The sequence below is a fragment of the Pogona vitticeps genome, chromosome 4 (genome assembly GCF_051106095.1).
Source record: "Pogona vitticeps strain Pit_001003342236 chromosome 4, PviZW2.1, whole genome shotgun sequence".
In the NCBI taxonomy this organism is placed as follows: Eukaryota; Metazoa; Chordata; class Lepidosauria; order Squamata; family Agamidae; genus Pogona; species Pogona vitticeps.
This window is the reverse complement of record NC_135786.1, coordinates 92788470-92807054: the sequence shown is the minus strand read 5'-3', so window position 1 is coordinate 92807054 and position 18585 is coordinate 92788470. Positions and strand designations below refer to the sequence as shown.

The 18585-nt window shown below is 39.6% G+C and overlaps 1 protein-coding gene across 2 annotated transcripts in view; it reads right to left on the bottom strand.

Moving 5' to 3' along the window:
• The window catches only part of PLPPR5 (phospholipid phosphatase related 5), a 111389-nt gene that overhangs the window by 50793 nt on the left and 42011 nt on the right, over positions 1-18585 (bottom strand). For both annotated transcript variants that reach the window (XM_072997951.2, XM_020801237.3), the window contains exon 2: positions 5765-5897. In XM_072997951.2, coding sequence (XP_072854052.1) covers positions 5765-5897 — 133 coding nt within the window. The remainder of the gene's footprint in view (positions 1-5764; positions 5898-18585) is intronic.

Sequence of the window (18585 nt, the reverse complement as noted above, 5' to 3'; positions counted from 1 at the left end):
GAATTCCCAGCTAACCAGAGCTTGTAAACAATACTATGCCAAAGCATTGCTGGTGAGTTGTTAAAGAATGTCAATCCACTTACATTAATAAATTTAATATTAATTATATTAATTTATTATTTCATTTATTGGGTAATCTATTAGATCGTTAATTAATCATTTAACAAATGATTTAAATGTCATTATAAATAGCTAAATCTAAAGTAATTTAAATTTGTACAAAAAATATAGTTTTCAATGTTATACACATGTTCGAGAGCAAAAATCATTAAAAATTGGGCTTCATGCATCAAGTACCCTGCCTCATTTACACTAAGGCAGAAAAAGCTTGGAGTTTTGTCATACTGTGAGGAGTAAACACATAGCTGTGGCTTCATTTCAAACCCTGGAATCATTCAAGATGAATTCCAGTTTTATTCATTAACATGATGCTATTTCAATTTAAAGAGTGAACCATTAGCTTAAATCAATCCCTGTAAAAGAAGACTTTAAATGATGCTTTTATTTTGCATGTAAAATCTCCAAAGCAACAAAACTTTATAGCCCATTGCATCTATCCAAGCATGGGCAACATAAAGCAACATGTTAGGAATAACAAGAGCTTGGGAAGTTACTTGAGAATAATTAGGAGCAGCTATATTTCCAAATTCTCCCAAAGGACAGTTGGTAGTACAATTTGAAGTAGTACGGATTTAAAGTAATTACTTACTTTTCTATTTAACTAAAATAATTGTTTGTTAATTTAAACAGTAACATTGGAAAATTGCAAGCTACTGGCCTGTGGCTCAAAACACACACTCTTCTCGTTGATCTTATTAGTGCTTCAACACCCACAAGAGAGCACGAGAGAAGCAGCGTAAAGTGCAGGATGAAACAACGCTTGAACTATGTAATATATCTCTACCATTTAATAAGGCTGCATCAAGCAACTATGAAATATAACAATTATAATTACCCTGTAAAACAATAGGAAAAGAATCTACCAGCTACCTCAATATGGCTCTACAAAAGTTGCAGATATATTGGAACTTATTTTGAACCAGAAAGCCTGGCTTCAATGTCTGGCCAAGAGGATTTTGGAGATTTTTCTGTTTCTCTCCTCATTCGCCATCCACTCAGAGTCTGTATAATGCCCAGCCTGATGAGGAGCCCTGAAGGACTCAAAAGCTTGTTTGTGAGATTCTAATGATCTAGTAAACCCTCGTTTTCACATTTAATAACAGGAACATATGACTTTTTTTACCATCTGTTTTACTGTAAAAGAAGCTTTCCCTCATTAATGTAGACTTGTAATCTAATGTAGTGACACCTCAGTTCCTAGGTAAAGAAATTAATTACACGTGACCAGTAAATATTTACCTCCAAGCCCTGAAAACTGTATTCTTCTACTCCACCATCTTTCCCCACCCCCTCTTCTTCTCTTTCAACCAAGTAAGTTAGTTGAAGTGCTGAATATGTCATATTGCTAGACAGCAGCTCCCATAATTTGTCTTCCTGCGTTGTATAGTCAACAAAATATAAACTCTTATTTCTAAGAGTTTATTGTCAAAGCTGCATTCATTAAGCCTTGGGTATTTATTGTTTGCCAAGTACTGTATAGACATATTCATCAGATTACTGAAAAGAAAAAAGCAGATGTGCTTTCATGTGAAAAGCTCTTCTGGGCTGGGGCTGCCGGGCGATGGGGGGAGTGGGTGTCCATCAAGTTCCTTAGAATTCCATCTGGGACTACCAAGCTGCTGCTTAAGTCTAGAATCACAATTTCTCCATTAAGATATTTTGAAATCGTTTTCAAGAACATACACATGTATTTTTTTTTCTCTCCCTGATACTTCAAACCCACAATGGGAGAATATTCATTTTCATGGACACTGAAATTTTTTTAAATGAGGGACTGGTATGATGATGGTGTATAGAATCAAAAAAAATTTTTTTTCCTTCCTTTTGGCTCTGTGAGCCCCACTGCCCCTAGTCGCTCATTCCTCCATTCCCGAATCCAAAAACAAAGCCAAAGGTAGCTTAATACGAATGTGGTTTATTGCGATTGGGATGGGGGTAACAAGTAGACCATGTGACTGCCTTCAGGACAGTTCCCTGCATTTCCCTCAGGTTTAGGTCCACGTCTGAGGACCCTCTGGTTAGGTTAACATCACCAGAGGAGTTCCAAGTCCTTTTTCTCTTAGTGGGATTCTTCATGCCGACCAACACCTTGAAGCCCACATCAGGGAAAGTTAACATGCCTGTACCTGGGGCAACAATAACTGTCCCGGCTTCTCTGGTGGGGTTGTCCCTCTGAGGTCTGGCACTGGCACTCCTGTTGCCTCTGTCATCTCTGGTGTCTTAGCTGGGTGGCAGTTGGTTCTCCTGGCCTACAGTCTTAGGCATGATGTCTCTCTATATCCAGCCCTTCCATTCACCCCAGTAACTGGGATGGGGATGGGGTTGAGAGTTAGGGCACCTCTCCCCTTTACCCTCTGGCATCCTTAGTTGCACTAGGACCTTATATAAAGAGGATCCCTGGACCAAGGTCCTGGTGCAACTAAGGATGCCAAAGGGTAAAGTGGAGATGTGTGTGTGTATGTATATATATGTATACACACACACACACACACACACATACAAAATTGAGGTTCAGATTCTTCTGAAGACTTTTCTTCCACATAGAAGCCCTTATTGGGTGCTCTGTGGCATCTCCCCAGGCTCCCTCTTCCTCTATCTCCTCTACTACCTTGTCTGATAGCAGGACTCCCGTCTTGAGCCCCTGCTCAATTCTCTCCTTTGTCTCAGTCTCCAATGACTCCCTTATATCCTGCAGTTCCCATGGGCCCTCCTTCCCCTTCTCCTCCTAGAGATGCTCCTCCTGGCGCAGGTTCTCAACTGGTGCTTCATTTTCCAGGGCTTCTATCTGGTTTCCCCACTCTAGCATCTTGGGTTCTCCTGCCACCCAGTCAGCCCAGAAGGATTTTTCCAGGTCTACCAGGGAGCTTGTTGTCTTGAATTCCCCAGTGCCTAGGAGAAGGGGAGAGGGCCCACCCACAGGTGTGCCTGTGCTGCTGTCACCCCCTTCTCAAATAAGAAGATGAGAAAAACTGATATTGTTGTATATGTTTTTCTAGTTCAAGACTCAAGTACACACTGATTTTGCCTTATATCACTGTGCTGGGCATCTCAAGACAAAGTCTTCCATGAAAGTTGCAATTCATGGACATGAACAGTAGCCTAAGAATTAAGAGCAATGAATCTCCAGATTGCCTGTTTCCATGGAGCACACACTTCTTGAATAGTTTGAGAAGGAGGCACCAAAAGGGTTTGATCCTCAAAGCCTATGGATCTGCTACACATTACAGCTCTTTTCAATCACTCCACATATATAGCAAACAAATGAGGAAGTGGGAGTACAGTAGACCCACCATCACTTTTGTCACTCTTCTCCATGTTGGCAGCAACAGTCTGAACTGGATGGCTTCTCCACGAGCAATGAAGGCCCTTCTATTCAGACCTGCTGCCCTCCACACATAGAGAAAGAGAGAATGAGAACCAGGGATGGCGACATTAATGTTTTTTCCCTCCTTCTGAATTTATCATACACAGGTTTGAATGTTTAAGTAGAGCTTTAATCTCAAAGGCTGAAGGTCAGATAAGAGGAGGTCCACCAGTAGAAACTATAGCTTATAGCTTCAATATCTTGTGATAAAGAGTAAAGCTCTTTAACAGTTCTTTCTTTCTTTTTCTCTTTCCTTTTACTAAATCTTGGCCTAATATGCTGCAAATCCTTGCACAAGATACTTAGGTACTGAAATCCCAATTGTATGATGGGAAAATGATAACTTTATGTCATGGTTGGATTGCAACAAAAAGACCAAAATAAAAAACCCACCCAGGTCAAGATCTTCAATCAAGTCATAAGGTGACCTCATCACTGTTGCTTAGCGTAAAGTCCAACACATGATTTTTGTGAGGACAAAATGGAGGGGGAGGAGAGCAACCATTTTTAACTGCCCGGAGAAAAAGCACAATATGGACAAAATACAGTAAATAAATAATGCATCACTTATAATGCATCAGACAAGTATTTTTTTTCCCCATTAGGCCTTAGAAAAATGATGTTTTTGTACAACGAATACCAAAATATCCCAGGATTGTGTGGCCATTAGCCATGCTGTTTTAGGTATTCTGGGAATTGAGTCCAAAAAAGGTAATTTTCCCAGGCTCTGCTTTTTGTAACCTGTTGGACACGGAAGATATTTCCTTCATAAACACACTTCTAGCCCCTCGCACATTATCCTGACATTTCTAGTCTATGGCAATCTTGTCTAATAATTCTCTTCGTTAGTTCTTCCTAGGTGGGAAAAGTAGATAGATGCCCCTATCCATAATAGTCTATTCTTTCCCGTCCTGAAACAAAGCAAAGCTGAAGGCATGAAACCTCAATTGAAATAGCAAGTCCTGCGACAGTGGAATACTCTTCTACTAAGTTAACGTGAGAACAACAAACTGCTGTCTAAATTTATCTCTTTTGAAACAGTAGAATCTGTGTGCAGGGCCTTTTCAACTGTATCAAAAGCTTTTATGTACAGTACGGCAATTGTATAGTAGCCTTTCAGATACAGAGTTCCAAAAGGACCACAGCCTAAGTGCCGTCACTGGCCGTGGTGGGGTGTGTGGATAACTCCAATATTTATTTATTTGTTTATTTAGTTAGTTATTTAGTTAGTATAGCACTTAGGCTGTGGTCCTTTCGGAACTCTGTATCTGAAAGGCTACCGTACAATTGCACTCATTTCACATGCTAGCAAGGTTATGCTCAAAATCCTACAAGGTAGGCTTCAGCAGTATGTGGCCTGAGAACCCCCAGAAGTAAAAGCTGGATTTCGAAGGGGGAGAGGAGAGTTACAGAAAAACATCTACTTCTGCTTCATTGAAATCAACCCTGAGTGTTTACTGGAAGGACAGATCCTGAAGCTGAGGCTCCAATACTTTGGCTATCTCATGAGAAGAGAAGACTCCTTGGAAAAGACCTTGATGTTAGGAAAGTGTGAAGGAAAGAGGAGACGGGAACGACAGAGGATGAGATGGCTGGACAGTGTCATCGAAGCTACCAACATGAATTTGACCAAACTCTGGGAGGCAATGGAAGACAGGAGGGCCTGGCGTGCTCTGGTCCATGCGGTCACGAAGAGTTGGACACAACTAAATGACTAAACAAATCTGAAAGGCTGACTACATGGGCATTTAGTCTGCTGCTTGGTCTGCTGCAGTGATAATTTGGTTTGCTCCTAAAGACTGTGATCAGACAACATTTTTGCTGGAGTGAGCCAACCTGCCCCTATTACATCTTTCTGAACCCCTGTCAGGGGCTTCTACTTTTTTGACATGGATAGAATTTCTCTGTTTGTCTACTTCTAGTGTGTGTGATTGCTGGAAATGTACCAAAAGCAAGCCTTCCTCAAATTTGCAAAGGGTGTGGACCAAATAGAGTCACTTGAGGCCCATGTGCCATGTGGATGCAAGGATCACACCAAATGGTATACCAGACCTCCTAGCAACCCTATTCAGTTCAGTCCAACCTTCCCTTTCACAACATGTAGAAAAACCCGGAGTTCACTGTGAAAGGAAGTAATGGGGGCACTGCTCATAGTTTTGGAATTCAGTTGGATCCACACAAATACATGGTAAATATGGCAAATTCAGCAAACAAGAGACTTAGTTGGGGGAAAAAATGAATGAGGTATGAAAATTTAAAAGTAACATGCGGCACACTTACCAAGGAATCTGACGGTCCTGCGCACCAGTGGATTTATATAGCAACAGTCTCCAGTTAATATTGTTTTTTCTTGGTTTTCAAAATCCCGTGTGGCCATCTGTAAGCAAAACACTGCAGTTTCTCCAACAATTATCTTGAAAGAGAAAAAGAAGAAGAAAAGGGTGTGTGAGATACTGGTAAAAACAAGGAAACAGAATGATAAAGTAACATTTGTGGGGGAAAAGACACCATATGGCTCACTTCAGTTTATTTGCATAAAAGGAGAATTAACTTTCATAACATTTCCCCAAAGAACCCTGAAAGCAAAAGTCTCACATTAGTCTCGAAAAGAATATGCCTACCACCTACAAAGAAGCCAGTGTTTAATCCTGAGAGGAGCTGAGTGTACTGATATTGAGAAAACTAGACTCTGATTATTGCCTGACCTCTTACTGCTCAACAATTAAGCAGTAACTATCCATAGCAAGAGTACTGATTAATTCTGAGTAATAACTTAAAGCTCCCAGGATCAATAATTCAGTTATCTGGAAATAAATGTCACAGTTCTCTTATAGAGCAGCAACAAGGAGGTACCGGGTTTGATCCGGACTTTGCCATTACTGGAATACTGTAGGGCCTAAGACAGTAAAAATTAACTTGACATTTCATTGACTTTGTAATGGTAATTCAAAATCCCACCGTTTTTTCAGTATTCATCTCTCTATTTTATTAAGATCACTTAACAGACATGGAAGAAACTCGGATTTGCCAAATTTGATACTTTTATTGATTGATTCTGTTCAAACAAGATGCAGCTGATTCAAACAGGAAAAAGCAGCTTGCAGCTATCCAGCAGCAGCCAGTGTTCAACTTTCATTGGTAGAACAATGTCATTGAAAGCAGTGGTTCTCAATCTTGGGTCCCCAGATGTTCTTAGACTATAACTCCCAGAAATCCTGGCCAGCACAGCTAGTGATTTTTTTCTGGGAGTTTTAGTCCAAGAACCACTGATCTGGAATCAGGAGAAGGGCATAGTCTTCCTTTCCACTGCACCCTCACAATACACACTCCAAAAACTTGTTCTGCAAGGCTACAAGACACTTTGGGGCTGTGGGGGCAGGTATGAGGAATACAGAGGAGAGGGGAAAGAACCCTCTTTGCACCAAGACTGCACTACCAGCAAAGTGTTGGATTTAATTTTTTTAATTTGAATTTGAAAATGCACCATGGCTACAAAACTTGCATTGTAATGGTGATGGGAGAAGGTGAGAAGTTGAGTAACTTTGGAATTAGGGACATCAATCCAAAGACTGTCCAGGATGAAAGTTGTTACATGATCATAAACAGCATACAGTAATCTTAACCAGCTATCCCTGCATGGCAGAGACATCAATAAGAGATAACTGCCCAACAAGAAAGCCTCAGTGAAACCATCAGTTTCCCCAGCTTGTTAAACATCCAAGGTTTCTCTATAGCTAAACCACAGTAAAGCTTTAAAGATACCTGCTTCTCATACATGCACATCCACATAGCTTTAAACAGTATCAGTAGAAGAAAGAGATCCAATCTAAAGAACTGAAGGCATAAGAACTGAAGGACCGCCTTCTTCCATATGTGCCTGCCCGTCCTCTAAGATCAGGCCAGGAGGCCCTTCTGAAGGTGCCATCCCTGAAAGAGGTGAAGGGGATGGCATGTCGGAATAGGGCCTTCTCGGTTGTTGCCCCCCAACTTTGGAACACCCTCCCTAGAGAGATCCGCCTGGCTCCGACACTCTTGGCCTTTCGGCGCCAGGCAAAGACCTTTCTGTTCACCCAGCATTTTAATTAATTACTTTTAATGTTTTAATTGTTTTAAGAAATATTTTAATATATGATATTTTATACTGTTTCTTAAAATGTTTTTAATGTTTTTAGGTTTTAATGTTGTACGCCGCCCAGAAGCCACTGGCAATGGTGCGGCTAAAAAATATTGTAAATAAATAAATAAATAAATAAGGGAAAACCAAGGTTCATTCTGATTCTTGGGTGGTGTTCACTCACTGCTTGACCCAAAGGTAGCTAGTCTACTATTTTTTGTTTGCTAATATGTAGCATGGATAAATAACCTTTAAAAAAAGCAGCACAGTGATATAGGTCAACTGTCTACAGGAAAAAATTGAATGTCACATTGTTCATTTAAAAGTTAAAACTTTGATTTAAAAAAACAAAACAACAACAACCAAACCAATCAACCTATAAAGTTTTACAAAGAAAATTACTTTTAGGAAGAAAAGATACTGCACATGACAGTCTGTATTTCTAGTATATTGGAAGAAGATGGTGTGGCATGCTGCTTTTTAATCCAAAGACAATTTTCTTGCTTGCCCTTGTCGCCTTTTCCTATATTAGTAGTTAGGTTATTAAAGATCTTAGTCATTTGTTCCTAAAAACACATCTCTCTTAAGACCCTATTGTCAATCATATGGCCCAGTGCCAATGAGAACAAGGTAGCCTTTAAATATTCTCACAGCCAAAGGGGACATTTATCTATGAGCTTTTCCATTCAAATAACGAACTGGAAGGGGAACATGATTACAAGGGTCTTTTCCCACAGAACTGAACCTTTGTGTCCCAAAACTGACCAAATGAACAGGCCTGCCTATGGTAAAGGGTTGTTTAAATATTATGAAAGCATGTGAGGACCACTTGTAGATAGGCAGCCCCAACTTATCTAAAACAGCACACAGAATGCCATCTCAATGGCAACAAAAATCTTGCAGAGTTTACTGTGCAACCCATGTGCTGTTTCTTATTTATTTGTTGCAGCAGCATCCAGATATCACACTATCACACAACAGAAGGGGAGATATATTTACCTTACTGGGGGGGGGGTGGAATCTGATAGGAATGCACATAGATTACAAAGTAAGACACAAAATCTGGAAAGCACAGCAGAAGCAAAGGGATTTCTGTTTTGGGTGCCTTTGAGACAAACCTTTTCAAATCATCCTGTTTTCAAACAAGGCCCAATGGACATACTGAGAAAACATCTCTGAATTCCTTGTGGATTGAGCAGACACACAACTGTATCCATATACACAGGTACAAAGGAAAGGCTCACATGAAATTAAGAGTCTGAAAAATTTGTTTCTTGTCTGTCATGCCCAGGTGTTGAAGAGTTCAGCTCAGCTGAATACAATCCCTTCATGAAAATATGAATCATTAAAGAAAATTAAAGATAAATCAAATGTAACCCTGAATGTGAGCTAATTAGAGCAAAATACAAAAAATGCAGTTTCTCTTATATTTGACAAAATAACATGTCAATATTAACTGGAGCACGGAAGCAGTGAGTTACAAGTAACATAGGTGCTTGTAGCTACAGTAGTTTATTTTGAGTAACCAGCAATGTAAGAAGTAGTCACAATGTTGCAGTAAAACTGATGTAACAAGTATGGCAATCTTATGTAGGTGCAATGAGTAACATTTTCTAGTTACTTTCAGAAGTTACCTTTAAATACAATTTTAGGTGGAATTGCTGGGGGGATTTATGCCATTTTCATATCAATTGTGGTAAGGGAAATATTATTCAATATTTTTTATGTATTTCTGCACAGATGGAATATCAGAATTGGTCATTAGAATGAAGAATAGTAGATTTCCCTTTATTTTTTTGATCTGCTAGTAATAACAACAATGTAACACAAGGGAACCAATTGCTAATGTGATTCAAGCAATGATAATGATAATAACAACTTAGTTGTAACAACTAACACAGTTCCTTGTAAAAAGTACCTTTCTGAGCACTGGTACTGTCAGATGAAGACACCTTGTTCAAAAAAAACAATCAACTGCTGTGAGACTTTTCCCTTGTGTAAGTGAAAAGATTTTTTTTCCCATCAGCATCCACAGTATTAGTATTGTGCAAGAAACACTGAATTTTGTGACAAAAAACTATATTTTGGATTTTTAAAAAAAAAATATTGTATTTTTGGCAAAGCTCAAGTGTTTTTTTCAGAAAGTACAATGTTTCTGATGAAAAATATGAGGTTGTTTTTTGTGCAAAAAAATTGCTACCGTGCTCTTTTTGCCAACTAGTCCTAAAATGTAAAACATGTACAAAACCTTGTAATCTCACATAGCGGAAAGAAAATCACTGAAGGATTTAAATCTCATTGGTCAAGCAAAATAAACAATGATTTGAACCATATGAACAGTAACAAGTTATATCCAGCTCCACAATTTCCATCAAAAATTAAATATTATTCACCATGTGAAATCTTGGATAAAGACATATACTGTATTTTATGAGTAAGCATGTCGTTTTCCACTACCCTGCCTACAGGGTGCAAAATCTGTATTTTGTGTGCTGCACCATTCAGAGAAAACAAGTATTCCAAAGCAACAGGCAAAATGAATATAGCTTCAGGAATGCTGACACCTTGATAGTTGGGCAGACTGAGATGGGAACAAACAGTTCTTCATATGATTGGGTAATTCAGGGCAGGAAAGGGTCCTTCAGATGTTGTGGTTCTCCAGATATTATTGGGCTGCAGTTCCACATCATCTCTCGCGATTGTCTGTACTAACAAAGGCTGGTGAAAGTCTGGAAAGTCACATGTTCCTCATTTCTGACCAAGACATTTCAAGACCAAAACAACTTCATTGAATTCTGCTTGAAACCCAATCAAGCACCCAGAGTAACTTTCTGAGTACAGGGCAAGTATATTTTCTGCATTTTGGACAAGTCAGCTGCTGTATGGTACAATGCAGTCTTGTGCTCCAGATGTTCTGGGGAAACGTAAGTGTAGCAAGTGAGAAAAAGAAAACAAAATCCTGTTACATTTGAAAAATTGACCGTACACAGTGGCCCTTCCAGATGTGTCATTAGTCATTATCTGGGAGTAGGAGCTAAATGCAGAGTTGTAGGGAACTCAGAATTTGGCATACCAGAACCAAAACAAGCACTTCAAAGATTATGTGACTCCAATGTAAAATCAAAACAAGAGTAAAGAAACACATGTATTACTAATTCAAAGGAACAAAACTCAAAGCCTTGGGGATTACTCATCATGTTCTCAAACACACATTCAGAAGTAGCTCTTATCTTGAAAACAATTGGAGGTACAGGACACATTTTACAGAAAATTGTCACAATTGCAGTTTTTTGATCGAATCAAGTTCCACCTTAAACTGCATTATACTTTCAATGAGCAAAGAAAGAAGTGGTGCCTGGCCTGTATCCTTTTCTAATTGTTCTCCATCTCAACTAAACAATAAGACCTCCTACTTCTCCTGCATCCAAGGCTGCCTCCAAGATTTGTCCTGAAATTTCTTACTTCTTCTTATGATAAGAGAACACAAGTGATTATCAAAAGCACACAAGAATAATTTGTTTGTCATTACTGGGTAGAAATCTGCACGGATGACTAGTTAACAGAGCAATTAAAAACCACTGGTTCTGTCCACTAATCAGAATTGCTGATAAACAGAACTGCAACTCTGTGAAACTGGCCTTTCTGTTTTCCACTTTTTGTGTGTGTGGACAAGTAAACTAAGGGCACCATTTAGTGAGATTTCCTCAAGCAAGAAGAAATGTTCTAAGTACTGTAAACTTTGTACATGGGAGGGACCATCATGAGTTGAGCCAATGAGCACAGTGTCTTTCTTTCCTGCCCCTCTTCCAGATTTTTCACTCCTGCCACTGAAAGTTCTAACAGTAGCACCTCTGTTTGGAAGACCAGCCACTGTTTTGCTTCCTCCACAATGTCCCTTTGCCTTGTGCCACTTCAGGAATTTGTAGAGGGGGAAATGGAGGGGGTAATGAAACAACAGTGTGGAACATTTAGCAAACATTCTGCAAAGTAACTTTTTTTTTCTCTACAGGTTGGAGGTGAGAAACAGAATATCTCATAGATGTGGTCAAAAAAAATGTAAGAAATTTTGATTAAGCTCTACCAGAAATTTCTGAACACAGACCAAACATGTGCTTAAAAAAAAGGATAATGACAGATAAATTTGAAATCTCTTTTTGCTCATGGTGCAGAAACAGAGATCTCACCAAACACCCAAGAATGGGCCTCATCTTGTACTCAGATCAATACATTTTAAAGATGAAAAAGAATACCATGGATGACATGGCAATGATATGCAATGAAAAAGAATACCATGGATAACATGGCAATGATTCAGAATTTTTTCCAATAATTGCCACACACACAGCTGAATGGATGAGCTGCACTGCACATATAGCTCACATTCAGGAAGAAGTTCATGTTTAGAAATGTATTTTACCTTTGAGGATGGCAGGTAAATGGGAATTTTGCCACCCTCCTCAGCACCCTGCTGAAACTACAGTTCTCACAGCTAGAAGGAAAATATGGTGAATTTCAAAATTCTTTGGAAGAATTTGGTATATACTGTACTTTCTTTATTCCAGGGAGTTCTTATACTGTATAGCAGGGCTGGATAACTGATTTGTTCCTGAGAGCCATGTAAGAGTTGGATCAGAAAACCTGTCTGCATGCACGTACAACTGGACACATGCACTTCCAGAACATTTCAGTAAGCCAGCTGGGAAAGAGAGCAAGATTTAAATTTAATGTTGTGCTCCTACCAATCACCAGCTAAAGGTCAGAGGGCTTGAATGATTTAAATGGAGAAGGCAGCATGGAGAAGTGATTCTCCCTGGAAGCTATCTTTCTCACTTGTATGATGTTCCATCTTTTCTACCCTATGGCTATTGGGTGGCCTAACAGGAGAATGGTTGTGCTTGGGAACAGGGTACATGGAAATTCTGTGCCCTAGTTCCCAACAGAATTGTGCTCCTGACAGTCCCTGCAAGCAATGGAGGGTCATCCTCACATTCCCTTTTACCCAGCTTAACAATAGTTGTTATGGTAGTGCAAAAAATAACAGGGCAAAGTGGGTGGAAGGAGCGATGTTCGTATCTGTGACAGGCTGCACAAGAGGCAGGTGAGTGCTATAGGCAACCCTTAGGCCACAGGCTGTCCACGTGTCCTATAATCAGAAAAGACTTTCTGTCCATTATTTGGTTATTGGATTGTAAATGTCCACCCAGGCTATCTCAAAAATATGACAGGAGTCACACGTTCTTGGGAAAACTCTCTGCTTGTTTTATCCTACAGTAAAAATATCTTTATTCCCATCCTCTTCCTCCTGTTCTTCTTAAGAAGAATAAATTTCCTTTAATCATTAATGTGCCTTTGTCAAAAGCTTTTTGGAAGCCCAAATCTACATATGTCAACTGGATTACCTTCTTCCTATCTAGATGGATGATAATATTATCAATTAATTGATGAGGCAGGATATCCTTTCCCACCAGACTTGCTCATCTATGTGTTAAACAACTCTTGCTTTATTAAAGATAAGACAATATTGAAGTTATATTTACAACTTGTATGCTGTCTGTAGTTTGAGTGACTGGGAGGAACTTTTCTGAGCTGGGGTGTATCTATCCAGCACTAACCAATTCTTCCTTATAGTTTTCAATTCCCACAGGAGCTCTGCCTCCCTGTGGAATATTCTATCCCTCTATTTCATCAGTTAGTGATAGCTTTTTGTTGCTGTTGATCTATTTGGTTGTTCGCTAGTATGTGTGCAGTAAAGAAAGCAGTATACAAAACTTTGAAATTTCAAGCTACTGTAAGTAAACAAAATGTTTTTTATTCTTTCTCCTACAGATGGCTCAGACTGAGTTATTGAGACTTAAAGTGTCAATGAATAAGAAAAGGGTGGACTCAGGGGATCTTGAAGATGTCCTCTGTGGATATCTGTACTTCTACTATATAACAAAAAGAGAATTTTACCAGAAATTCAAAACTCTGCAACAGACAATTCATATGTACAGAACCTAATAGATCTTTTTCTGAAGATGCAATTTGAAAAAATGAATTTTAGGCTGGTCACTTGCCACCTCTCCAGCAAAGGGCAGAGGTTGGAAAAGGAACATTTTTGGAGAACAACTCTCAGAATACACCACCCAGCATGCTATATTTTAATTCTACATAAAAAAAGTTTCATCATCTGGTGGAGCAGCTGATCAGCATGATACACCACATATTTTTCTAAGATCTATAATTTCACACTTGAATTGTTCAAGGAATTTTGGCTATATGCCATCAAATCAAGGGCCTCATAAAAATTTCATCTGTCAATTATTCCTACAACTTCATATCCTGTCACCTCTACTTGACATTGTTCTTCAAATGCCTTTCCAGAAGAAAGTGAACTGGAAGAAGACTGCAAAGTCAATCACCTTGGACAGATTCATATAGAAAATTATCTTTGTAATTTCCCTATCCTTCAATAATTCCTGCACACCTCTATTATTTAAGTGGCTGGTTTTCTTCAGAGAAACATCGTTTCTCTATCTGATGTATTTAAAGAGACATTTACAGTTTAATTTAATGCTTTTAGAAATAAGCTCTGCACTTTTTTTCCTTTTTGTTTGTATGACTGCAAGAGTTGGCACTCTTTCTAAATTTTACTTATAGCAAGTTTTAATACTACTTAAAAGAACCCTTCTTCCCTTTCATAGCTTGACTTTGTTGTAAACCATGCTGTCATCTTTTTGGATTCTTGACCTTTTTAATCTGTGGCACACACCCTAGCTGAGATTCTGTCAGTGTAGCTTTAAATAACCATTCATCCTGCTGACATTACACCTTCCTGACTCTCCTTTCAGATCCCCTCAATTAATCCCCTTATTTGTATGAAATTTTCTAGCTACTCTTTGTTCTCATTAAACAGATATCATTTGGTCCCATTGTCAGGTTATAATTCATCTCTGTTCTGAAGACCTAAAACATTTATTCCATCATTTTTAAAGTATGGGTCGCCCCAAAATAGAAATAAGCCTTCAATACTTCTAAAGTCCTTCTGGCCAACTGATCATTCTCTCAGTGAGGGCAAGGATAAAGTAAGTTTTTAAAATGGGGGAAACAGCATCACAAGGATTCTTTCAAGGCCTGCAGAAGAGGGATTTGAGGGTAGTGCACCCATACACATACACATGGTTAAAACACTGAAAATGCATAGCCCACAGAGGCTTTTAGTGTTACATGGATTTAAAGTAGGTTAGGAATCTATTGAAGATTTGCCCCTGAGCAGACCAAGAAGACTGTGCAGCCTTAGCAACAGTCAACATCTCAGGGAAATCCACTTCCCAGGCTGACGGCTACTCATCTATAGGAAACAAACAAACAAACAAACAAAAACAAAAACCCAGCATAAACGAAATGATTTTGTAAACGAGAACCACAATTTTCTGCAAACTGAAATTGGCTTGTGAGGTGAGAGCTCTGACAGAAAAAGCAGTAACAAAACTATCAGTAGCAATTTCTAGTTCATTATGCTGAGTCTCCCCTTGAGGCCATTTCGGTGGTGGTAGCGTGTTCTCATTGCTTCTTCCTTCTGTAGACAGGGAGAGAATGCCCTGCTTAATTCCCCCATAAGCAGTTTTTACACCCATTGAGAAAAATAACATCACTTTGAAGGAAAAGGAACTAGTTCTGTTGATCATTAGAATAAGTAATACGATTCAAACTGGAACAGAGCATATGGAAACAAATGCACATCACATACAAATTAAGTGTTACCTCTGATGTTATTATTTCAAATTTTTGCCACTTCTCTGTTTCAAACCTTGTGGGGGCTGAGTATGATCAGTTTCTTTTATCTGATCTGCCAGGCTGAGTTAGGTATGGTTATGCTAGTGTAATCCTTTAGTTGGACATTTCGTGGTCGTTCTATGCTGCTGCTTCTATATTTTGTGTGCTGCACCATTCAGAGAAAACAAATATTTCAAAGCAAAAGGCAAAATGAATATAGCTTCAGGAATGCTGACACCTTGATAGTTGGGTGGATTGATATGGGAATAACTCTTCATATGTTCAGATCAGCCTCATAGTACTCAGCACTGCTGTACAATACCAAGCTACAATCCTCAACATGAAGCTATCAAGACAAGTGTGAGCAACAGACAGCTGTTTGGCCCTTTGGGGCCCCCAAGTACCTAGTGCTGTGTGTGTGTGTTTGTGTGTGTGTGTTTTCAGCCCCAGTGCATTCCGATGGGGCTTGCTGCGCTTGTTTTGTTTGTGTGTGTTTTTCAGCCCCAGCGCGTTCTGATGGGGCTTGGTGTGTTGTTGTATTTTGGTGGGTTTTTTTTTCCAGCCCCAGAGCATTCCAATGGGGCTTGCATTGTTTTCTGGGGGTTTCGGTGATTTTTTTCTGGTCCTGACGCATTCCAATGCAGCTTGCAGTGGGTTTTTTGTGGGGGTTTTGGTAACTTTCCCCCTGTCTGGAATGGATTAATCGCGTTCCAATGCATTCTTATGGGAAATGGTGCTTCGATTTACAACCATTTCAAGTTACAACCATCTTCTGGAATGGATTAAGTTTGTAAATTGAGGCACCTCTGTAATGTGAATAATACTCCACTCTTATCTTTCCTTTCTTTCTAAATCAGAGAAAGCTATTTTGGTTCTAGATCAGTGTCTGGTATCAGTAATGGACTGGATGAAGGTAAATAAACTGAAACTTAATCCAGACAAGACAGAAGTGTTCCTGGTCTGCCAAAGGCAGATTAAGGAATAGGGATGCAGTCTGTGCTCGATGGGGTTACGCACCCTCTGAAGACACAGATGTGCATGGGGATACTCCTGAATTCATCTCTCAGTCTGGGTGCCCAGGTTTCAGTAGTGGTCAGAAGTCCATTTCTACATAAAACCTGTGTGACAGCTGCACCCATTCATAGAGAAGTCAAATGTGGACATAGTAACATATACACTGGTGCCTCACACAACGATGTTAATTGGTTCCAAAAAAATCAAAGTTGTGTGAAACATCGTTCTGTGAAACACCATTTCCCATAGGAATGAATTGAAAACTGGTTAATCCGTTCCAATTGGAACAGATTGCCATCGTTCAGTGAAAATCCCCATAGGAAACATCGCTGAGTGAAACAATGTTTCCTATATTGGAATGTATTGAAGCCGACTCAATACATTTCAATGCCTTTGCGAAGTCCTTTTTCGCTCCTGTAAAAGTGTCTTACAATGTTTGGACACTGTTTTAAATGATTGCAATGGTTAGTCCACCTCCTGAAACCTATGCAAACTTAATTTGATGTTGTTCAGAGTCGTCCTTAATTTTTAGTGATTTTTTGAATTTTCTCTCATTGGAATGTATTGAACTTTCCGTCCAATGCATTCCAATGAGAGAAAATTCAAAAAATCACCAAAAATTAAGGACGACTCAGAACAACACCAAATTAAGTTTGCATAGGGTTCGGGAGGTGGGCTAATGATTGCAAGCATTTAAAGCTGGCTTCAGTGCTTTTGAAGTCTTTTCCGATGTCCCTTTTTGCTCATTTTTAAGTGTCTTACAATGTTTGGAACAGGTTTTAATTGCTTGCAGTCATTAGCCCACCTCCCGAACCCTATGCAAACTTAATTTGGTGTTGTTCTGAGTCGTCCTTAATTTTTGGTGATTTTTTGAATTTTCTCTCATTGGAATGCATTGGACGGAAAGTTCAATACATTCCAATGAGAGAAAATTCAAAAAATCACTAAAAATTAAGGACGACTCAGAACAACACCAAATTAAGTTTGCATAGGGTTCAAGAGGTGGGCTAACGATTGCAAGCATTTAAAACCTGTTCCAAACATTGTAAGACCCTTAAAAATGAGCAAAAACGGAAGCGCTTCAAAAGCACTGAAGCCGGCTTCAGTGCTTTTGAAGTCTTTTCCGATGTCCCTTTTCGCTCATTTTTAAGTGTCTTACAATGTTTGGAACAGGTTTTAAATGCTTGCAATTGTTAGCCCACCTCCTGAACCCTATGCAAACTTAATTTGGTGTTGTTCTGAGTCGTCCTTAATTTTTGGTGATTTTTTGTTTTCCCTATTTAAATGAATTGAACTGTCCATTCAATTGATTTAAATGGGGAAAATAAAAAAATCATCAAAAATTAATGAAGACTCAGAACAAAACCAAATTAAGTTTGCACATGTTTCACAAGGTGCACTATGGAATCCAAGCATTTAAAACAGGTTTCAAACATTTTAAGACACTTTTAAATGAGCAAAAAGGGACATCGTTAAGTGAAATTCCCCCATAGAGAACATCGTTAAACGATGGGGGAAATTCCTCAAAAAAACCCATCGCTGTGTGAATTCATCGTTGTATGAAGCAATCGTTGTGCGAGGCACCACTGTATCTTAGTTACATCCTGGCTGGATTACTGTAACATGCTCTACATAGGGCTGCCTTTGGAACGCGTTTGGAAACTTCAACAGGTCCAAAACGCTGCAGCCAGATTGCTGACTAGGGCTGGTTACAGGGATCACATAACCCCTCCCCTTACGGCAGCTCCACTGGATGCCAATCCATTTCTGGGCCCAATTCAAAGTGTTGGTTTTAACCTACATAGCCCCAAACGGCTAGTGTCCAAGCTATCTGAGGGATCATGTCTCCCTTTGTGAGCCTGCCAAGTGTTAAGAACATCAGGTAGGAGGGCTTTCTCTCGGTTCTACCACCTTCTCAGATGTTAGTGGGAAGCTGGGAGAGGGTCAGGATTGGGGCCATGCTGGAACCATGCAACCTTAGTGCATGCAGGACTGCCTCCATCCCTCTGGGGAGAACTGCTCTAGAGGCTGCAGGACTGGGCCATTCCCTGCAGCTGTTGCCCAGCTCCTCAGGAAGGCCACCTGTGGAATCTGAGGACTGGGCTCTGTGAGAACAGGCTTTCCCTACAGACCTTTGACTCAGCAAGGAAGGTCTCCGGCTGTGCTGTTACTCCTGCTTTGTCTGTCTGCCAAACCTTGCTGTTCCTGCCTTGCTTGG